This window comes from Danaus plexippus, chromosome 27, assembly GCF_018135715.1.
Source record: "Danaus plexippus chromosome 27, MEX_DaPlex, whole genome shotgun sequence".
Taxonomy (NCBI): domain Eukaryota; kingdom Metazoa; phylum Arthropoda; class Insecta; order Lepidoptera; family Nymphalidae; genus Danaus; species Danaus plexippus.
In genome coordinates this window covers 391,552-415,405 of record NC_083555.1, presented here as the reverse complement: position 1 = coordinate 415,405, position 23,854 = coordinate 391,552, and the positions used below count along the sequence as shown (strand labels likewise).

The following is a 23,854-nucleotide window of genomic DNA, read 5'->3' as shown; positions in this document are numbered from 1 at the left end:
TTACAAAAAAACATTCCGCAATATTAAACAAAAATAGAAACCGTAATAAAGAAATGTTTTGGTATAACTAAAAGGACTATTAACAGATCAGTTAAAGGAAGGGATGAAGATCCTTCTCTTTATCAGATAAGGATAAACAATCATCTTAAATAACGCTTCTTTATATTTGGTCTTCTAATAAGGTCCGTTGGTATTGTCGTTGTTGTAATCCGCTTGTCTGTTACTGTCGTAGCCTGATCCGGCGCCGACGTCTTCGTATGAGATCCTGGGCTTGAAACCGTCCTGGTCGGCTTCATATTCTACAGTCTAGTGACAAAGATTTACAATAAATATTAATAAAATTATTGTGTTCATTGTACATTAAGGCGTTTGAATTTTAATACGACCTAAATTTGGCTGATTTGTGGCAAAAACAAAAACAATCTTTATATGACCAATGATTTAAAGTATGAATTTTTAGTCTAAAGGCAATTAAAAAAATGTGAAATAGGTGCCTGGATATGTCGTAAAAGTCATGATCTCAATTGTGTTCATAACAATAACCTGTTTCCTTCCATCAGGTAAGACGACGTAGTAGACTCCCTCAGCGAGCTCCCCTCGTCGTGACTCTCGGTGTCCGAAGTCGTTGCCGGAGGGAGCGTCCTGGACCATGTACTCGAAGTCGTAGTTTGCAGGCTCCTGTAAGTGAAGGTTACTACATACATGTTATGGGGTTGACCTTTGATACTTCAAAAGCATAAGAAAGTAAATGCCAAGGCGACCAAAAATATTTCTTCAGTTTTTCGGATCGGAAGCTTTAAACAAGAATAAATAATGCTATCGTAGTTATTATCAAGCAATCCGAAATTGGAACCCCCTAAGAAAATGATATTAAAATTAAACTGATATGAAACTCACTCCACTGCTTCCATCATCATATCCACGAGCACTGGGAGGGAGATACTGTCTGCTTTGCTGGTTGTCATATTTGCTGTCACTACCACCTGATAAAAAAGGACGAACTATTAGAACGATAATGTAGCAAGGAACACACACGCATGTAAACGAGCTTTGAAATATATAGTTGTAGCGGGTTCGAAAATTTTGTTCCATAAATATTATCTTAAATCGCACATACTTCGTTCAAACCCAGGAGCTCCATATTCTTGAGAGGGACCATTGGGTTCAGCCTGATTTGGTACACCGTATTGAGTGGAAGGTGCTTGGTATTGGTTTACAGGTGCCAAGTATTGTGCCTTTGGTGCTTGGTATTGGCTCGGAGCTGGATATTGATTCTCAGAAGCTTGATATTGGCTGGTTGGTGGTAAGTATTGGCCGGTGGGTGCTTGCTTTTGTCCTTGATATTGGTTGTTCGGTGCTCCATACTGAGAGGAAGGAGTTTTGGGTAGTCCGTATTGAGAGTTTGGTTTCTGGATACTTGCAGGTGGTCCGTAGGCAGATGAAGGACGTCCTCTGTAATATTATATAGATTTGGAAACAATGTTTTTCTATATTACATAATCGTTTTTTTTAAACCATAAGAATATTGGATTATTTTTGAGCATCAAGTTCATGTAGAAGAATCAATTAGAAAAGAAAATTGTTGTTATTATTATGATTTCTTAATTTACCTGAAGACAGCTTCAGTCTGTCTCTGACTGAATTCGGGAACACCATAACTCTGAGAGGGAGACGCGTTCCTCGCTTGTGGAGGAAGATACCTGGGAGATATTATAAGTAATGTATTGTATATTTTCAAAAATGCTATTTTTTAAATATACAATACAATCCTTTTAGATAATTAAAATGTAAATATTCTTTGATATTATTATTATTTGAAAGTTAGTTACATACCTGTTATTAACTGGTGGCTCCGCCAAACACGACACAACGAGTAACGAGCACACTATGAAACACTGAAAACAATATGACATTAGACAATATATTACAAATAAAATGATTAATAATATTATTGTTGATTAAACGTCACACCTTCATTTTGTCAAAGGAATCCTTGATTCGGTGAACTTGTACGTTCTGTTAATATATGATGAGTCGTTGTTAGAGCCGCTGTTACTGGATATGTTGTTGTGTGTTCAATGATGCTGGAGATGTATCGATCGTCTTATATACTCGTCAATCTGTTGAAGCTTTTAAGATGAACGTCTTGAATTGTAGCAACTGACTGATGTTTACTCGGCCTACAGATTTAAAATAAAAATTATGTTAGGTTATTTTTTTATTTAAAAGAAACAGTAGGTTTATTCAAATTGGCTTCAAACAAAATATAGAAGAAAATTTTTTTAAGTCTGGTTTATTACTACAAAAGAATGTATTTTATTTATAGTAGAGTACATTACAGTCATGACCAACACAACGTAACGACCACGAGGTGTGCTCTACTTAAACATCGCTTAATTTCAAGGACATTCCTTTAACAAATACGTGGTTAGATAAGAGTTCATCCGAATTTTTCTTTAAATTATAGTTTATTTAACATTGTGTTAAAAAAAACTTGCTTTCAACTTATATAATGAAAGTAAAGTCAAAGATAAAATGATGAAATTATAAATTCGTTAACATCTCCATTGTATTATTTCACGTGTCATATAAAAGTTAAAACCTCGTTCATTGCTTTTGATTGATCTAACACATTTTGTGTCATCAGAAATAAATATAGTAGACTATAGATTTCAAATAAACTTGATAGAATTATGAGCGATCTTTAATTAATTACTTGCTAGTGTAGCCAATTTAGCTGCATTTGTATTTTATGCGAGATGATTTAGAAGGTAAGTTTTATTCATCAATGTTGTGAATTGTATTTATAACAATATTTTATTTATATATCTATGTCCATATCGTGTGCATTCCAAACTCTTACAAATCTATTATTACTACCAATAGTAATGACAGGGCAAGGTCTATTGGAAGCTTATGAGAAGTTTAATTCTAAGGCCCAATTCACTTTGCATTAGTTTCTTAATACCCTCTATGATTATTCAAGTGTGTAACAGACACTTAACTTATTTGCGTAACGTAATATGTCTCAAAAATTAAGAAAAATTTAGAAAAGCTGAACAATGAACAATGAAAAAGAATTTTTGCTATCGCAATTCAAGAAAACTGCTCGTGTAATATTCATGAAACGTAGACGATATATCATTACGGTACAAATAAGAAGGCTTTATTTCGTTCACCATTTTTAAATTTTCGATCTAAATAAAAAAAATCACTCATTGGAACTCATTTACTTTCTATTCTATTGGCTCATATAATGTGATGAGAGGTGGCTCTAAACTATGTATGTATTATTTTTTGATTATTTAAGTGAAAATAATTTACAATAAATGAGGAACAGAAGCGGTTATTATTAAATGTGTCAGATAACTTTCAATTCATCTCCTTGTATGATAGAATACGGAAAGTTAAATAACAATTCATAGTCGAATGGGTGGAAAGATATTAAATTAGAACTGTTTTTGATGTTAAATAATTTAAATTACGTCTTCATTTGCATCATTATGGAACAGTTATAAGTTTCAGTGACAGTTAGAATAAAATAGATGTTATTAGTGTTTGGTTCAAGCACTGTTATTAGTTATGAATTACATTTGTAATAAAATATTTCCAATTAATTCGGTTACACATGAATCTCATCTCAGTCCGCAGTGCGTTTATCCATACTTATACTTTCACTAAGAATCGTTGTAATTACTGAACAAGGTCTCTCACGACGCGATCTGCTTTAGGAAAGCTCTGGATGACCTTAAATCTTCTTCATTGGTCTTAAATAGTATATATTCTATTGATTTATTTCAATACTTTGTTATTTGTAATTTAATATTAATAATTAACTTAAATAAATGTGAACGAGTAGTCGATTCATTCCTTGGTAAAGAGATACTGTCAGCTATGGTAGCTATACATTCAGCTATACATTTAAAGAAACAACGTGAATATTGGGAGGAATTTCAGAGTTAGACTAAAAGGGAAGCGCTTTAAGGCTTCCGGGTCACTCTTCGACCAGCCGCTTGAGTTTTCCGTCAGAGGGCGATACGGTCAGGTCACATGAACCCTCACAGGAGATACAGAACAGTGACTAGAGCAAGTTTTAGGAACCTATTAAGAAGGGACTATGAAATCGATGGTTGTTGAAAGTCATTTCTTTATTGTAATGAATTGATAGTAATAAATATAAATGTTGTATTAAATACGTCATTAATAAGGAAAGGACATTAACAAGAACATATACATTGATACATCTATCTGAGACGGACTTGTATTTTAAAATTATTTATTTTTAAATTTTTGTTTGTTAATTGGTAATTAAACGGTAAGTAAAAGCCTTGAAAGGTACTCTACTTATTTTAAATTTTAATAATTTAATTATTTTAAATCGTTTTCTTTTCTTTATAGTTATATTTAATTTTTTTTGCCCAAGCCGTATTTTATTGTAAATAAAATAGATGAAGCAATAATAAGGCATTGTTCAAGATAAACAAGTTGGTATGTCAATATTTCTTGGATATTTCGTCAATTTAAAGCAAATTGTTCTTTAAAAATATAAAATTTAAAACTAATATGACAAAGCAATATATGCATATTACTCGTAGTAGAGCACATTTCTTACGTGACCAGAACCCTGTAATGACCGCAAGGTGAGCTCTACTTAAACATCATTTTATTTAAAAGCCATTTATTTATTAAATACATAATTAAAAACTATTTACGGGAAATAAACTGTCAATCATAGGAAACTTAATTTGGTAAGAGAGGACATAAGATAAAAAGTAAGAGTGAAGTCTTAATCTTAATTACACGTGGAAGCTTCAATCTAATTTACATACAATAAAGTCGGTGACGGGGTCAATTCTGTACATTGAAAATAGATTAAAATGAGAACAAATCCCTTAGAGGTATTCATAGAAGAAACAGATGCCAAAAATATGATTTTTGATATTTTTGTCTGTCTGCCTGTCTATTGTAGTTTTACACTTATAACTTAAAAACTACTAGAAGGATTTCAATAACATTTTATATGGGGGTTGCTGATCAACTGATGCAAAATTAAGGGTACCTTCTCCCGCGGGAAAATGCCTCATTCCCATGGGAATATTTCTAAACTACTTTGAATCAAACTTATGTAAAGTTGAACACTTAATGTGTTTAATAATGACATATTTTATTTAATCAATGTACTTATTTCCGAGGGACAGAAGATGAGTTACGTCGGTGTAGATCCGCGTACGCCCTGTTTTTCTCATGGACAATTATACGTAGCTTTATCTCGAGTGAGCCATACAAAAAGCCTGTTTATACTCACTGAAACTGCTAATACGACTTCTAACATTGTTTATGAAGAAATTTTGTACTAAGGTACTTTTTATACGTGAACAAGTCGCTGGCACAGCTAGTAATACATATATTTAAAAGTCTTAAAATATATAACTTGAAAACAACATTGCTTATACGAAATGAATAACATCAAAGTCTTTCCGCCTTGTACAGATTCAGATCCATTGATTTGTATTTCAAATAGAAGTGATCTTTAATTATATTACTGATTGTGTCAAAACGACGAATGTGCTATTTAAAAATTCATGTTTGTAAGATTCGTATGAAATTTGGAGGGATGTTATATAATTTTTTAATGTTGTTTTTTCTCTATTTAAAATAACTGACACATCACGATAGGGGCACATCTACGTAACGTAATAAACTTCTACGTAACTTAATGTAATACTCAAGGAGGTGAAAAACCAATTGAAAAGGCTCTTTGATGATAATTTCATGCGCAGAATATGAATATTAGAAAAACAAAGTTACGAAATGTCAAACTATACCAAAAATATAGGAATACTGTGATTCTCTGCCGACATATCTAACTCAGACAGTTCATACGGGTCCAGTGACGTAGAAAGTAGGGAAATATATTTGAATAATGAACACCTTAACACGATGCGTGGTACAAAGAAAGATATCTATCTGTGTATTCCGGAAAGAGCCGTGATTGATATATAATTTTAATTATTTTACTGGTTGTGAAGGCAGTCAGCCAAGGCTACCGTTTACTCACAAAGGTAACACGAGTGAAGCTGATCATAACCTGGTTTATACTTGATGTTTGTGGATCTATAAAGTAAATATCAATGAGATCATCGTGATAGTTTTTGCTCTTTATAAATAATTTTTAGATGATCATCTTAAAGACAAAAAAGAGATTTGTAAATACTTTACAGTATTTAAGACTTTCGTTTGAAAACAACCCGGCAGAAAATAAAAGACCAAATAGTGAGGGTTAAATTTTCTCTTCAGAAATGTATTTTTTTATGCAAAATTCGGGTATTGGGGTAAAAAAAACTTATGCGTCGCCAGTAGTGGAAAGAACTTGTTTTCTATTGTTTGTCGGTAATATGCCACAGAAGTTTCAGGTCGACAAAGTGAACACTGCTGTATACCTGACCAACAGGAACATGACATCATTATTTCGGTACTGCATTTATCCACGTTTTGTAAATAAAACCTGCAAACTGGGGTAAGAAATTAGAAAGAAAATTATTCTAAAGCTACAGACACCTTAAACCTAAGATTAAGATAATAAGCACTAATTGAGACAATATCATGGAACATGCTCAGAGTACTTTCGACATGACTGAAGCTATAATTGAAAAACAATGTGAACATATGCAGAAACAAGCGTCATCATAACCTCATCTGACCTGATGTGCGTATCAACTAAAGGTCATACAATTTTAAACGTAACCTAAGTGCTGGGCGGAATTCTCTGAGTTCTGATCAATTCTAAGCCAAATACAGCTATTCAGAAGTCCAAAAGGATTTGTTTATTTAAATGTGTGTAGAAACTATTGATGTAGCAAATCCAACATATTTAGATGTTTCGTAAAGGTAAAGTATGTATCTGAAAAGGCTACATAAGGGCTAAAACGATATTCTCGAAGTGTGCACAAAAAGCTGGATGAAAGTTTGCAGGCGTTAAAAAAATACAAAACCTGTCTGTGTATAAGTGAAAGTAAGAAAATTTGCTTAGCACTGTTTTTATTATTTTAAAATATTAGGTAAATATATTTAAAATTAAAAAATAAAGCAACAAAATATAGTTCTATCTATGTATCGCTGAGTCTGAGGATGTGGGGGTCTGACCCCTGTGATGCCAGGAAAGCCTGGATGAATAATCTTGCTACTACATGGTTTCTTATTTATTATTTGGTTTAATGATTTAAAAAATAATCGTCTCAGTTTAAAGTTTAAAGTCTTTAGAATTGAGATTCCTTTCAGATGTATGCGTAACTTCTTAGCAGTAGATTTCTTTCTCTCGTGTTAATATTTCGTATATAACATTATGACATCTGTCTCCTTCTTCCTACAATCCGAATCTTCTTGTGTCTCTCCATATTTGACGCTATTCTTCTAGAACATATTACATAATCATTGTGTACATAATATGTATATCGAGTAAGTTTGAGAATCTATAATGTTTTTAGGCTTGATTGGTCAATTCCAAAATATTATATTTAATTTTTATAATTTAGTTTTTTTTATGCCTAGCAATTATTTTTTTTCTTTGCATATAAGCAGAAATTAATACCCATGCAACTTTATATTAAAAAAAGGATTAAAGAAAAGAAAAAGGATTCAAAAGTTCATTTGTGTATTATTTATTTACAAAAATACATTTAGTACACAATCTTTAACAAAAATAAAGACGGTAACATATAAAAAGTTTGGTATAACTGGACTCCTCAAAGTCTTTAAAATATAAATAAGAGTAAGGTAGACATAGAATTAAAGTTAAATATATACACAGTCAGTGTCCATTAACATTGCTTGTCGTCATTAAGAATAAGGACTATTTACAGATCAGTTAGAGGAAGGGAAGAAGATCCTTCTCTCTATCAAATAAAGATAAACAATCATCTTAAAAAACCCTTCTCTATATTAGTCTTCTAATAAGGTCCGTTGGTGTTATCGTTGTTGTAATCCGCTTGTCTGTTACTGTCGTAGCCTGATCCGGCGCTGACGTCTTCGTATGAGATTTTGGGCTTGAAACCGTCCTGATCGGCTTCATATTCAACGGTCTAGTGACAAAAGGTTGTAATAAAAAAAAATTTGATGCTGCCCAGGAGTACCTCATACTAATTAGCACATATTATAAAATTTAACTAATACATTATAAATATAAACATATTTTAACCAATTAAAATGAACGAGAAAAGATCTGAATCAATGTCATATATCCATCCATAACAGCATCACAACCTCCAACTGTATATTACCTGTTTCCTTCCATCAGGTAAGACGACGTAGTAGACTCCCTCAGCGCGGTCCCCTCGTCGTGACTCTCGGTGTCCGAAGTCGTTGCCGGAGGGAGCGTCCTCGACCATGTATTCGAAGTCGTAGTTTGCGGGCTCCTGTTATTGAATGTTTTTATTAAAAGGTCTTAGATACGATACTTGCAAGAAGAGTCGTTATTATATTAAGAGATAACAAGAGATGTAGTCAAAGAAAAAAGTATTATGGGAGACACTTTTATGCGCTTTAGTAGTTTGTTAAAGAGTATTCTATTGTTCCAACTCTTAATTGAATCCATTCCTAAAGTTTTTATCTGATATTAAACTCACTCCACTGCTTCCATCATCATATCCGCGAGCACTGGGAGGGAGGTACTGTCTGCTTTGCTGGTTGTCATGTTTGTTGTCACCGACACCTTAAATATTTTTTATAATATTATAAGGGAGATATATTGAGGAATACAGGTACCTGTGCACATTTATAAATATGATTGCATGTTTTTGTTACTAAGTGTATCTAAATAATTGTTGACCAAATATAATCTCAAATATAACGTACTTCTTTCAAATCCAGAGGCTCCATATTCTTGAGAGAGACCATTGGGTCCAGACTGATCTGGTACACCGTATTGAGTGGAAGGAACTTGGTATTGGTTTACAGGCGGCAAGTATTGTGCTTTTGGTGCTTGGTATTGGTTCGCAGCTGGATATTGATTCACCGAAGCTTGATATTGGCTGGTTGGTGGTAAGTATTGGCCGGTGGGTGCTTGCTTTTGTCCTTGATATTGGTTGTTCGGTGCTCCATACTGAGAGGAAGGAGTTTTGGGTAGTCCGTATTGAGAGTTTGGTTGCCGGATACTTGCAGGTGGTCCGTAGGCAGATGAAGGACGTCCTCTGTAATATTATATAGATTAGGAAACTATGTTTTTCTATATTACATAATCGGTTTTTTAAAACCATAAGAATATTGGATTATTTTTGAGCATCAAGTTCATGTAGAAGAATCAATTAGAAAAGAAAATTGTTGTTATTATTATGATTTCTTAATTTACCTGAAGACAGCTTCAGTCTGTCTCTGACTGAATTCGGGAACACCATAACTCTGAGAGGGAGACGCGTTCCTCGCTTGTGGAGGAAGATACCTGGAGATATTATATGTAATGCAATTTATATTTTTAAAAATGTATTCATTAAATTTTACTATACAATTTTTAAGAAATATTTTAGACAATGAAATATAAATGTAGAAAATGATTTAAATTTCTTTAATGTTCTTATTAGTTGAATGTTTTTTACCTGTTATTAACTGGTGGCTCCGCCAAACACGTCACCACGAGTAACGAGCACACTATGAAATACTGAAAACAACATGACATTAGACAATATTACAAATAAAATGATTAATAATATTATTGTTGATTAAACGTCACACCTTCATTTTGTCAAAGGAATCCTTGATTCGGTGAACTTGTACGTTCTGTTAATATATGATGAGTCGTTGTTAGTGCCGCTGTTACTGGATATGTTGTTGTGTGCTCAATGATGCTGGAGATGTGTCGATCGTCTTATATACTCGTGAGTTTGTTAATACTTTTAAAATGCACGCCTTGAAGTGTTATGTACGGTATAGCTGAAAGATACTTTATTAAAATTTCGTGTGGTTACGTGCTGATAACTTATGAAAATTAGTCAAGTATTAAATAAGCTTTATTTGGAAATCTTATACAATGATGAAGACCCTTATGTAGAGGAGTACTCGTAGCACATCTATATTTAATTACATAAGACTTAAGAAATGTACAAAATATTTAGGTAAGTACAATTAAAATAACTATCTAGATTTTATTAACGTGTGTGTGAGTGTATGTGTGTTTGTGGCATCATAACTCTCAAATAGATCTACCAATTTCGATGCGGTTTTGTTTTTATTTGAAAACTAGTTTCATGGCAGTGGTCCTCAACTAGTATATAATAACTTTTGCCCTTTTATCGCCTGTTATCATTCTGATCTCCTGATTAATATGACATCTATATTCTCTGGTTACTTATCTGACTTAGATCTGATTAAGACTCTTCTGTAGTATGTGTGAGTGTCTAAAGTCCTCAGTTTTAGTCACCTCATGCATTTCCACTGTTTCCTTCTCAATAATTGTATTTAAAGTCACATTACACTTGGATCTACAATTATAGGGTGAGATTTACCATAATTTATTTTTTTTCATGATTGTTTATTGCTTTACAAATAAGGAATCTTATGAAAAGTAGCGACAAATATAATAGTACGTGTGCATCATCTTATTAGATGACCCATACTTATAAAAATAAAGTATATTATCGATTCTTTGATTAATAATAAAGGCCAATGCACCAGTATTTTTTAGGAAAATATGCCTATCTGTTTCTTAACTTCGTTTAATATAGTCACTGTTAATATTTGTTTTATTACTAATGAAAGGATCGTATTCGTAAGTTCATATTTTCAGTACAATCTTCACCGGGAATTATCATTATTAGTACAAACAACACATCAGAGGTATAGAGTCCAATTTTTATTAAATCGTTCAATTAATATAAAAGATTTCCCTTAAATCTGTTTTATTAATACATTTACATTAACGATGTCTGTAACTTTATGAACTGTTCTAAATATAACTTTCTGTATTACGAAAAATCCAATTAAATGTATGTCAGTAAGCGATCTCGATCATACGTTCGATAAAGTCGTGAGCTTCAACTAACAATATCATGTAATTACATTAAGGTCAGTTATCTGAAATAAAAAGCTTTAAACTCCTCACATTCCACGTTTCTCAAGAGCACGTGCTATGTTACGTATTTTGACTACCGACTGATCATCATTCAGAGCGAGGACGTCGGTGATGAGATCCATCTTCCACTTGTAATGTTATTTTGTTCAGTGAATAAACTTATATTTTAATTACATAATTATACTTAGAGAGAAGTTTCTCTTATGAACAGCGTGTTGTGTGCGTTATGTACATACACATTTTTTATGTAACGTATGTTAAAATAAAATTTAGAATTAGAGAGAATGGAAAGAGGATTGATCGAAATAATCCATTACAGTACAATATAAGCATATTTACAACCTAATACAAAAATCTATGGATTTGTAACACTCTCCATTGCACCCCTTCCACTTTTTTGGAAAAAGGGTTTTCGCTCGGATCTCGTAAACTAATAATACTACAGAGTATTTTATAAGACTAATGTCTTATAAAATATTTATAATTTATAGCGCAAAGAATTGGCTACAACTTTAATTCTTACTTTCTTTTTGTCTTAATATTTTAAATTTAAAAGCTATGAGCAAAAATGACTGATATTTTTCTTTTGTGCTTTACAACTGTTTTTATATTTGTAAAGCTTTACAGACTTCATTAGGCGTAAATTATATAAGGTGGCGACCGGAGGTTCCAGGAAAACTACGAAACATACTTATATGTATATTATAATAAAAAATTACACATTAAAACTTATAACCTATACCTAAGACTACATGATTGCCCCGATGTTAGGATAGCAATGCCATTCCATAGCTTGTGTGGTATCAGGAATCTTCTGGTTCACACGGCTTGGTGTTCGTTCCGCGGAGTCAGCGGCGTCACTCGTTATATGATATTTTATCCATACAACGATGTTGCCCCGGCGATGTTCATATATTTTATAATATGTAGCGCGTACGTAACACCTCCACCCGCAGATCGGCAACCATTTTCCACAGAGTAAAATGTTGCCGCAGTGTTCCATGGATCCAGATTCTTAGTTCCTTTTTTTTTTTCAAGGTTTTAATTTATCAGATTGGCCATAGAAGACTTTATTATTAAAACTTCGGGCTTTCTGCCGCTATTACACCGAATGCTTTTGTGGTAACTTAGGAGAATTAATTAATAGGATAATTTAGAGGAAAAGGCAATATGACACGAGTAGGTATAGGATAAAAAGTTTTATTTAAACATAACCATGCTTAATAATCTATTCATTTTATGAGAATAAAAAGTTTTATTTAAAAAAAGGATAAAATCAAAAGGAAAAGTTCATTTATCTTTAAATTTTTTAAAATATAGCATTTTTCATTTACTTATATACTATTATGTACCTTAAATTTGCTCGATACAATTTTAAAGGAATAGAGGATCTTATGAATAAGGAAAGAAGTAACACAAGAGCGATTCTGGTGTACTTACTTAATTTCAGTCGTAGTCTTCCTAGGTCGATGTGTGACGAGTTCCAGCAGCCATCCTTACTCCATAATGTTCTGGACTTCCGATAAGGCTTGAAAGCTTCGTCAGTCAGACGGTTTTCGATTTTAGAAAATCCTAAATCTAACTAACGTCGGAAATCCTACCGACTGCGCCAATTATATAAGGTGGCGACCGGAGGTTCCAGGAAAACTACGAAACATATTTATATGTATATTATAATAAAAAATTACACATTAAAACTTATAACCTATACCTAAGACTACATGATTGCCCCGATGTTAGGATAGCAATGCCATTCCATAGCTTGTGTGGTATCAGGAATCTTCTGGTTCACACGGCTTGGTGTTCGTTCCGCGGAGTCAGCGGCGTCACTCGTTATATGATATTTTATCCATACAACGATGTTGCCCCGGCGATGTTCATATATTTTATAATATGTAGCGCGTACGTAACACCTCCACCCGCAGATCGGCAACCATTTTCCACAGAGTAAAATGTTGCCGCAGTGTTCCATGGATCCAGATTCTTAGTTCCTTTTTTTTTTTCAAGGTTTTAATTTATCAGATTGGCCATAGAAGACTTTATTATTAAAACTTCGGGCTTTCTGCCGCTATTACACCGAATGCTTTTGTGGTAACTTAGGAGAATTAATTAATAGGATAATTTAGAGGAAAAGGCAATATGACACGAGTAGGTATAGGATAAAAAGTTTTATTTAAACATAACCATGCTTAATAATCTATTCATTTTATGAGAATAAAAAAGTTTTATTTAAAAAAGGATAAAATCAAAAGGAAAAGTTCATTTATCTTTAAATTTTTTAAAATATAGCATTTTTCATTTACTTATATACTATTATGTACCTTAAATTTGCTCGATACAATTTTAAAGGAATAGAGGATCTTATGAATAAGGAAAGAAGTAACACAAGAGCGATTCTGGTGTACTTACTTAATTTCAGTCGTAGTCTTCCTAGGTCGATGTGTGACGAGTTCCAGCAGCCATCCTTACTCCATAATGTTCTGGACTTCCGATAAGGCTTGAAAGCTTCGTCAGTCAGACGGTTTTCGATTTTAGAAAATCCTAAATCTAACTAACGTCGGAAATCCTACCGACTGCGCCAATTATATAAGGTGGCGACCGGAGGTTCCAGGAAAACTACGAAACATACTTATATGTATATTATAATAAAAAATTACACATTAAAACTTATAACCTATACCTAAGACTACATGATTGCCCCGATGTTAGGATAGCAATGCCATTCCATAGCTTGTGTGGTATCAGGAATCTTCTGGTTCACACGGCTTGGTGTTCGTTCCGCGGAGTCAGCGGCGTCACTCGTTATATGATATTTTATCCATACAACGATGTTGCCCCGGCGATGTTCATATATTTTATAATATGTAGCGCGTACGTAACACCTCCACCCGCAGATCGGCAACCATTTTCCACAGAGTAAAATGTTGCCGCAGTGTTCCATGGATCCAGATTCTTAGTTCCTTTTTTTTTTTCAAGGTTTTAATTTATCAGATTGGCCATAGAAGACTTTATTATTAAAACTTCGGGCTTTCTGCCGCTATTACACCGAATGCTTTTGTGGTAACTTAGGAGAATTAATTAATAGGATAATTTAGAGGAAAAGGCAATATGACACGAGTAGGTATAGGATAAAAAGTTTTATTTAAACATAACCATGCTTAATAATCTATTCATTTTATGAGAATAAAAAAGTTTTATTTAAAAAAAAGGATAAAATCAAAAGGAAAAGTTCATTTATCTTTAAATTTTTTAAAATATAGCATTTTTCATTTACTTATATACTATTATGTACCTTAAATTTGCTCGATACAATTTTAAAGGAATAGAGGATCTTATGAATAAGGAAAGAAGTAACACAAGAGCGATTCTGGTGTACTTACTTAATTTCAGTCGTAGTCTTCCTAGGTCGATGTGTGACGAGTTCCAGCAGCCATCCTTACTCCATAATGTTCTGGACTTCCGATAAGGCTTGAAAGCTTCGTCAGTCAGACGGTTTTCGATTTTAGAAAATCCTAAATCTAACTAACGTCGGAAATCCTACCGACTGCGCCAATTATATAAGGTGGCGACCGGAGGTTCCAGGAAAACTACGAAACATACTTATATGTATATTATAATAAAAAATTACACATTAAAACTTATAACCTATACCTAAGACTACATGATTGCCCCGATGTTAGGATAGCAATGCCATTCCATAGCTTGTGTGGTATCAGGAATCTTCTGGTTCACACGGCTTGGTGTTCGTTCCGCGGAGTCAGCGGCGTCACTCGTTATATGATATTTTATCCATACAACGATGTTGCCCCGGCGATGTTCATATATTTTATAATATGTAGCGCGTACGTAACACCTCCACCCGCAGATCGGCAACCATTTTCCACAGAGTAAAATGTTGCCGCAGTGTTCCATGGATCCAGATTCTTAGTTCCTTTTTTTTTTTCAAGGTTTTAATTTATCAGATTGGCCATAGAAGACTTTATTATTAAAACTTCGGGCTTTCTGCCGCTATTACACCGAATGCTTTTGTGGTAACTTAGGAGAATTAATTAATAGGATAATTTAGAGGAAAAGGCAATATGACACGAGTAGGTATAGGATAAAAAGTTTTATTTAAACATAACCATGCTTAATAATCTATTCATTTTATGAGAATAAAAAAGTTTTATTTAAAAAAAGGATAAAATCAAAAGGAAAAGTTCATTTATCTTTAAATTTTTTAAAATATAGCATTTTTCATTTACTTATATACTATTATGTACCTTAAATTTGCTCGATACAATTTTAAAGGAATAGAGGATCTTATGAATAAGGAAAGAAGTAACACAAGAGCGATTCTGGTGTACTTACTTAATTTCAGTCGTAGTCTTCCTAGGTCGATGTGTGACGAGTTCCAGCAGCCATCCTTACTCCATAATGTTCTGGACTTCCGATAAGGCTTGAAAGCTTCGTCAGTCAGACGGTTTTCGATTTTAGAAAATCCTAAATCTAACTAACGTCGGAAATCCTACCGACTGCGCCAATTATATAAGGTGGCGACCGGAGGTTCCAGGAAAACTACGAAACATACTTATATGTATATTATAATAAAAAATTACACATTAAAACTTATAACCTATACCTAAGACTACATGATTGCCCCGATGTTAGGATAGCAATGCCATTCCATAGCTTGTGTGGTATCAGGAATCTTCTGGTTCACACGGCTTGGTGTTCGTTCCGCGGAGTCAGCGGCGTCACTCGTTATATGATATTTTATCCATACAACGATGTTGCCCCGGCGATGTTCATATATTTTATAATATGTAGCGCGTACGTAACACCTCCACCCGCAGATCGGCAACCATTTTCCACAGAGTAAAATGTTGCCGCAGTGTTCCATGGATCCAGATTCTTAGTTCCTTTTTTTTTTTCAAGGTTTTAATTTATCAGATTGGCCATAGAAGACTTTATTATTAAAACTTCGGGCTTTCTGCCGCTATTACACCGAATGCTTTTGTGGTAACTTAGGAGAATTAATTAATAGGATAATTTAGAGGAAAAGGCAATATGACACGAGTAGGTATAGGATAAAAAGTTTTATTTAAACATAACCATGCTTAATAATCTATTCATTTTATGAGAATAAAAAAGTTTTATTTAAAAAAAGGATAAAATCAAAAGGAAAAGTTCATTTATCTTTAAATTTTTTAAAATATAGCATTTTTCATTTACTTATATACTATTATGTACCTTAAATTTGCTCGATACAATTTTAAAGGAATAGAGGATCTTATGAATAAGGAAAGAAGTAACACAAGAGCGATTCTGGTGTACTTACTTAATTTCAGTCGTAGTCTTCCTAGGTCGATGTGTGACGAGTTCCAGCAGCCATCCTTACTCCATAATGTTCTGGACTTCCGATAAGGCTTGAAAGCTTCGTCAGTCAGACGGTTTTCGATTTTAGAAAATCCTAAATCTAACTAACGTCGGAAATCCTACCGACTGCGCCAATTATATAAGGTGGCGACCGGAGGTTCCAGGAAAACTACGAAACATACTTATATGTATATTATAATAAAAAATTACACATTAAAACTTATAACCTATACCTAAGACTACATGATTGCCCCGATGTTAGGATAGCAATGCCATTCCATAGCTTGTGTGGTATCAGGAATCTTCTGGTTCACACGGCTTGGTGTTCGTTCCGCGGAGTCAGCGGCGTCACTCGTTATATGATATTTTATCCATACAACGATGTTGCCCCGGCGATGTTCATATATTTTATAATATGTAGCGCGTACGTAACACCTCCACCCGCAGATCGGCAACCATTTTCCACAGAGTAAAATGTTGCCGCAGTGTTCCATGGATCCAGATTCTTAGTTCCTTTTTTTTTTTCAAGGTTTTAATTTATCAGATTGGCCATAGAAGACTTTATTATTAAAACTTCGGGCTTTCTGCCGCTATTACACCGAATGCTTTTGTGGTAACTTAGGAGAATTAATTAATAGGATAATTTAGAGGAAAAGGCAATATGACACGAGTAGGTATAGGATAAAAAGTTTTATTTAAACATAACCATGCTTAATAATCTATTCATTTTATGAGAATAAAAAAGTTTTATTTAAAAAAAGGATAAAATCAAAAGGAAAAGTTCATTTATCTTTAAATTTTTTAAAATATAGCATTTTTCATTTACTTATATACTATTATGTACCTTAAATTTGCTCGATACAATTTTAAAGGAATAGAGGATCTTATGAATAAGGAAAGAAGTAACACAAGAGCGATTCTGGTGTACTTACTTAATTTCAGTCGTAGTCTTCCTAGGTCGATGTGTGACGAGTTCCAGCAGCCATCCTTACTCCATAATGTTCTGGACTTCCGATAAGGCTTGAAAGCTTCGTCAGTCAGACGGTTTTCGATTTTAGAAAATCCTAAATCTAACTAACGTCGGAAATCCTACCGACTGCGCCAATTATATAAGGTGGCGACCGGAGGTTCCAGGAAAACTACGAAACATATTTATATGTATATTATAATAAAAAATTACACATTAAAACTTATAACCTATACCTAAGACTACATGATTGCCCCGATGTTAGGATAGCAATGCCATTCCATAGCTTGTGTGGTATCAGGAATCTTCTGGTTCACACGGCTTGGTGTTCGTTCCGCGGAGTCAGCGGCGTCACTCGTTATATGATATTTTATCCATACAACGATGTTGCCCCGGCGATGTTCATATATTTTATAATATGTAGCGCGTACGTAACACCTCCACCCGCAGATCGGCAACCATTTTCCACAGAGTAAAATGTTGCCGCAGTGTTCCATGGATCCAGATTCTTAGTTCCTTTTTTTTTTTCAAGGTTTTAATTTATCAGATTGGCCATAGAAGACTTTATTATTAAAACTTCGGGCTTTCTGCCGCTATTACACCGAATGCTTTTGTGGTAACTTAGGAGAATTAATTAATAGGATAATTTAGAGGAAAAGGCAATATGACACGAGTAGGTATAGGATAAAAAGTTTTATTTAAACATAACCATGCTTAATAATCTATTCATTTTATGAGAATAAAAAAGTTTTATTTAAAAAAAGGATAAAATCAAAAGGAAAAGTTCATTTATCTTTAAATTTTTTAAAATATAGCATTTTTCATTTACTTATATACTATTATGTACCTTAAATTTGCTCGATACAATTTTAAAGGAATAGAGGATCTTATGAATAAGGAAAGAAGTAACACAAGAGCGATTCTGGTGTACTTACTTAATTTCAGTCGTAGTCTTCCTAGGTCGATGTGTGACGAGTTCCAGCAGCCATCCTTACTCCATAATGTTCTGGACTTCCGATAAGGCTTGAAAGCTTCGTCAGTCAGACGGTTTTCGATTTTAGAAAATCCTAAATCTAACTAACGTCGGAAATCCTACCGACTGCGCCAATTATATAAGGTGGCGACCGGAGGTTCCAGGAAAACTACGAAACATACTTATATGTATATTATAATAAAAAATTACACATTAAAACTTATAACCTATACCTAAGACTACATGATTGCCCCGATGTTAGGATAGCAATGCCATTCCATAGCTTGTGTGGTATCAGGAATCTTCTGGTTCACACGGCTTGGTGTTCGTTCCGCGGAGTCAGCGGCGTCACTCGTTATATGATATTTTATCCATACAACGATGTTGCCCCGGCGATGTTCATATATTTTATAATATGTAGCGCGTACGTAACACGTATGAAAATAAATAACATTAAAAGTAATAAAAACATGGTAATACGAAGAATAAACGAGAAGTTAATACGGAGCAGATTAAAATATAATGTGGATACCTTTATAGGTATTATATATGTAACGTAAAATAACGTAGTACACATTAGGTATCATACCTATAACTCATATATTGTTTGTTATAAATGTATTAATGTTGACATATTGTAAACAGGTTATAACAAGTGACTAATTTATATACTAATATTTAACTTATATACGGAAAAAAAAGAACAAAAACTTTTAAAGTTTAAGAAGTTAAATGTTTTTAATAAGACTAAAGTAAACGTTATTTGTATTTTTATTATTTTATTGTCTGAACATGAGACCCGTGCTGAACAACGGAAAAAACCCTTGTCTCTATTTTGGTGATGGCGTAGAAAGTGGTACAATTGGCTAGAAGGCTGGCATTGTATAGGTATGTGCTGCTATTGTAAAAGTCTTTGTAACGGAAGATGAGACCGTGTCTGAACGGGCTGTGAGTTCAGGATGTTGGTGGATAAGGTTTCTTCTCAGATCCTCCGGAGCAGCTTTTTGGTAGTGCCTCTCAAAAGAATAATGGCGGTAGTTCCGCAATGACCTTCGCCTTATGCGTCGCGCATTATATTGGGAGAGTCTTTGCATTTTGACTGCGTGTCAATCTTGATGCAAAGCTAAAAGGTGGTGAATGATGAGACTTTGGCTGATACCTATTTTCAGTTCTTGAAGGAAATGCTTTGTCTGTAAGCCTCGATGGTCTCCTTAATGTAAACACCTTTAAGGTTATAAGAGTTTATTCATTCGATTAGAAGACGAATGGAGATCTGACGGGACAAATTTTATTATCAGCCCTTTTCTTACTTTAAAACAAGGACTTTTCATAATAAACACCTTCAAATACTCGCAAAAACGGTATCATATCCTTTTAATTTTGTATGAAATAAACTGTCCGTAGGCTAATACATAAGTAATAATGATATTCACACAAGGCAATACTTTTTTTTCCATCTGTATACTGACAGAATTCAATGAAAATCAGCCCAGAGTTCTATAAAAAAACTTTCAAATGCTAATTTATGAGTAATATAGAGAATTATAGATAGAACTTTATGTTGTTAATTATAAGTAAATAAAAAAAGTTAAAACACGCCTCAAGGACTCCTCTTATACTTTGATAATCATTCTCTATATTGAAAAACTAATATAAGAACTTTGAACTATTATATAAATTATCAGCTAGGAGTTTTTAAAACTTCGCACGCTGCTAAGAGAACTTGCTCAGTCATTACTATCAAATACTAACAGAACTGTATGTTTGGAATGTACATGACGTATCAGGTAATAAATAACTATTAGGTAATTTAGATAAATTACCTGATAGTTATTTTAAAGACACTATACATTATATTGAATATAGTAAAATATACTTTTAAATAATCCATATATCTAAATCTGATCCTTTCAGATATCGTAACGTTGTACTAAACCCGAAGGTCTCTCCTAATTTTATAAACTACGCCAATTAAAAGCAGTAGTTTTAATTTTTATCACCGCGAATGTTAACTTCGAACCCTTTGGTTTGTAAAATGAAATTATTTTATTTATTAATTATTATTTCTAGTCTACTTTTGTCTTCTTAATATTTCCTTTGTTTATAGACAAATAGTTATATCATCATCACCAGCCTATTGATATCCATTGTCAGCAAAAGGCCTCTTCTCACATCGAGAAGGTTAGAGCATTAACCATAACGCTTGCTGAAGGTGGATTGGCGATTTCAAACTTATAATTTGAAATTATAAGTCCAGGTTACCTCACGGTGTTTCCCTTCACCACCTGTCAGTGGTGTTCACTCGTAGAAAGTACACATAACTCGGAAAAATCACATTGGCACTTGCCAGATTTCGAACTCGTCCCCTCATGCATGAGAGGTGGGCCTTTAACCTCCAATCCGTCACGACCAATAATATATGGTCGTTATATAAATGTAATTTGTTTCATTATATTAAGTTTGCTAATAAATAGAAATATAATGTATTACTATTTATTAGCATTCTTAATAAAAACGTTTTTAATCACATAAAACTAACATAATAATTTGTAAACGCTGTGAGGATGTCTGGATATAAGGATACATGAAGGTATGAACTTTCGGTTCTCTCACATGGAGTGTTTTCCAAAAACAGCCTTGGTGGTACAATGTAGGTTTTGTTTTTGAATTTTGCAAGACCAAGAACAGTACTTAACCAAAATGAGTTGTTCAAGAAGTCTAACAGAAATCTCACAGTGAGAATTGCGGGTCCTTTTAGGAATCATTATTTTCCAAATCGTCAAGTGTTGATTTACTTTGTGTAGGTTCCTCCCACTATCAACTTTAAAAATTAATAGATTTTACAAATAAATCATAAATTTCTGTGTAGTTTCAGAGGGATGAATCGGTTTCCATAACTACTCTAAATTTAAATTCAACGCAAAAAAAGTCAGGAACAAAACATTATTTCCATAGTATTTAATAAAGAAAAGTTTTATAAATTAATGAACTTAGCTAGAATATACTACACACACACACGCACACACATACACACTCACACACAGTACACATTAAGGTGTAAACTAAACTCTATTATAAATAATTTATTTTGATTCCAATTAAAATATATTTTTTACAAGATTAACTTTAAAGGTACAACAATATTCTACCAAACAATTCGATCATGTTAACCTATTTAATTAACTATTTATTGACAATTTAAAACTACATTTCCAAACTTTTTGTAAGAAAGTGAATTTCGGACATAAAACATTTACGAGAAGAAAATAATAATCTAAAATAAGTAGACTATCATTCAAGGCCTAGTGTTACGTTCATCTTAAAAGCTTCAACAGATTGACGAGTATATAAGACGATCGACACATCTCCAGCATCATTGAGAACACAACAACATATCCAGTAACAGCGGCTCTAACAACGACTCATCATATATTAACAGAACGTACAAGTTCACCGAACCAAGGATTCCTTTGACAAAATGAAGGTGTGACGTTTAATCAACAATAATATTATTAATCATTTTATTTGTAATATATTGTCTAATGTCATATTGTTTTCAGTGTTTCATAGTGTGCTCGTTACTCGTGGTGTCGTGTTTGGCGGAGCCACCAGTTAATAACAGGTAATATTAATTAATATTATAGAGCAAGAGTATTCCAACTATTTGTCTTTCGGTATATTTGATTGTCTAAAATATTTCTATAGGATTTAAATATAACATACTGGAAAGTATAAAATATAAATTGCATTACTTATAATATCTCCAGGTATCTTCCTCCACAAGCGAGGAACGCGTCTCCCTCTCAGAGTTATGGTGTTCCCGGATTCAATCAGAGACAGACTGAAGCTGTCTTCAGGTAAATTAACAAATCTGAATTAATAACATCAATTTTCTTTTCTAATTGATTCTTCTATATGAACTTGATGCTCAAAAATAATCTTATATTTTTATGGATTCGAAAAACCGATTGTGTAATATAGAAAAACATAGTTTCTAAATCTATATAATATTACAGAGGACGTCCTTCATCTGCCTACGGACCACCTGCAAGCATCCGGCAACCAAACTCTCAATACGGACTACCCAAAACTCCTTCCTCTCAGTATGGAGCACCGAACAACCAATATCAAGGACAAAAGCAAGCACCCACCGGCCAATACTTACCACCAACCAGCCAATATCAAGCTTCGGTGAATCAATATCCAGCTCCGAACCAATACCAAGCACCAAAAGCACAATACTTGCCGCCTGTAAACCAATACCAAGTTCCTTCCACTCAATACGGTGTACCAGATCAGTCTGGACCCAATGGTCTCTCTCAAGTATATGGAGTCCCTGGATTTGAAAGAAGTACGTTGTATTTGAGATTATATTTGTTCAACAATTATTTAGATACACTTAGTACCAAAAACATGCAATCATATATACTAATGTGCACAGGTACCTGTATTCCTTAATATGTCTCCCTTATAATATTATAAAAAATATTTAAGGTGTCGGTGACAACAAACATGACAACCAGCAAAGCAGACAGTACCTCCCTCCCAGTGCTCGCGGATATGATGATGGAAGCAGTGGAGTGAGTTTAATATCAGACAAAGACTTTAGGAATGGATTCAATCAAGAGTTGGAACAATAGAATACTCTTTAACAAACTACTAAAGCGCATAAAAGTGTCTCCCATAATACTTTTTTCTTTGACAACATCTCTTGTTATCTCTTAACATAATAACGACTCTTCTTGCAAGTATCGTATCTAAGACCTTTTTTTATAAAAACCTTCACTAACAGGAGCCCGCAAACTACGACTTCGAATACATGGTCCAGGACGCCCCCTCCGGCAACGACTTCGGACACCGAGAGTCACGACGAGGGGACCGCGCTGAGGGAGTCTACTACGTCGTCTTATCTGATGGAAGGAAACAGGTAATATACAGTCGGAGGTTGTGATATTGAATGTGAATGAGAATTACATTAATTCAGATGTCTTCTCACTGCCTCCCATTGACTGAGAGTTTTTTTTTTACTTTTTAATGCCTGCTAATAAGTATAAGATATTTCTGGGACGCATCAACTTAACCGGTGCGAACATTTTAACTTTTAAACAATTTATTTATTGCAATTCTAAACACTTGTCACTAGACTGTTGAATATGAAGCCGACCAGGACGGTTTCAAGCCCAGGATCTCCTACGAGGACATTGGCGCCGGATCAGGCTACGACAGTAACAGACAAGCGGATTACAGCAACGATTATATCAACGGACCTTATTGAAAACACCAAACAATAAAGAAAAATCTAAAGCTTGCTTAGAGAACTTTATGACAATTTGTACATGTTATCTTTTACTTTAGTGGGTAATGTAAACTGGTTTATTTAATAATTAAGTAGGTTCCTATATATTACCATCTTAAAATATTTTGAGAAATAGTCATTATGTTCACGTAATGTAAATATAATTAACCTCCAAACTCTATACTTTCCTTTCATTCGAAC

The 23,854-nt window shown here is 33.6% G+C and overlaps 3 protein-coding genes across 3 annotated transcripts; 1 reads left to right on the top strand and 2 right to left on the bottom strand.

The window, feature by feature from the left end:
* Positions 1-2,094, bottom strand: LOC116775514 (pro-resilin-like). The gene is made up of 7 exons (XM_061525086.1): positions 1,972-2,094; positions 1,834-1,895; positions 1,611-1,700; positions 1,118-1,452; positions 898-983; positions 544-678; positions 1-306 (listed from the first exon to the last, which is right to left on the bottom strand). The coding sequence occupies exons 1-7, from the start codon at positions 1,975-1,977 to the stop codon at positions 175-177; spliced, it is 846 nt and encodes a 281-aa protein (XP_061381070.1). The 5' UTR covers positions 1,978-2,094; the 3' UTR covers positions 1-174.
* Positions 2,095-7,642: 5,548 nt separating this feature from the next.
* LOC116775753 (pro-resilin-like) lies at positions 7,643-10,063 on the bottom strand. Its single transcript, XM_061525087.1, has 7 exons — positions 9,724-10,063; positions 9,588-9,649; positions 9,344-9,433; positions 8,851-9,185; positions 8,622-8,707; positions 8,277-8,411; positions 7,643-8,078 (listed from the first exon to the last, which is right to left on the bottom strand). The coding sequence occupies exons 1-7, from the start codon at positions 9,727-9,729 to the stop codon at positions 7,947-7,949; spliced, it is 846 nt and encodes a 281-aa protein (XP_061381071.1). The 5' UTR covers positions 9,730-10,063; the 3' UTR covers positions 7,643-7,946.
* An 11,654-nt stretch (positions 10,064-21,717) lies between these two features.
* LOC116775513 (pro-resilin-like) lies at positions 21,718-23,799 on the top strand. The gene is made up of 7 exons (XM_061525122.1): positions 21,718-21,841; positions 21,918-21,979; positions 22,125-22,214; positions 22,374-22,708; positions 22,852-22,937; positions 23,150-23,284; positions 23,501-23,799. The coding sequence occupies exons 1-7, from the start codon at positions 21,836-21,838 to the stop codon at positions 23,630-23,632; spliced, it is 846 nt and encodes a 281-aa protein (XP_061381106.1). The 5' UTR covers positions 21,718-21,835; the 3' UTR covers positions 23,633-23,799.
* The last annotated feature ends 55 nt before the right edge of the window (positions 23,800-23,854 follow it).

What these genes read in the sequence shown, in the direction of transcription:
- LOC116775514 (XM_061525086.1), bottom strand. An exon ending in GAGCCACCAGTTAATAACAG is followed by an intron (nt 1,701 to 1,833) that starts GTATGTAACTAA and finishes AATATCTCCCAG; the next exon opens with GTATCTTCCTCCACAAGCGA. An exon ending in TACCTGATGGAAGGAAACAG is followed by an intron (nt 307 to 543) that starts GTTATTGTTATG and finishes CTTTGTCACTAG; the next exon opens with ACTGTAGAATATGAAGCCGA.
- LOC116775753 (XM_061525087.1), bottom strand. An exon ending in AGCCTCTGGATTTGAAAGAA is followed by an intron (nt 8,708 to 8,850) that starts GTACGTTATATT and finishes AAAATATTTAAG; the next exon opens with GTGTCGGTGACAACAAACAT. An exon ending in ATGATGATGGAAGCAGTGGA is followed by an intron (nt 8,412 to 8,621) that starts GTGAGTTTAATA and finishes ATTCAATAACAG; the next exon opens with GAGCCCGCAAACTACGACTT.
- LOC116775513 (XM_061525122.1), top strand. An exon ending in AGTCCCTGGATTTGAAAGAA is followed by an intron (nt 22,709 to 22,851) that starts GTACGTTGTATT and finishes AAAATATTTAAG; the next exon opens with GTGTCGGTGACAACAAACAT. An exon ending in ATGATGATGGAAGCAGTGGA is followed by an intron (nt 22,938 to 23,149) that starts GTGAGTTTAATA and finishes CTTCACTAACAG; the next exon opens with GAGCCCGCAAACTACGACTT.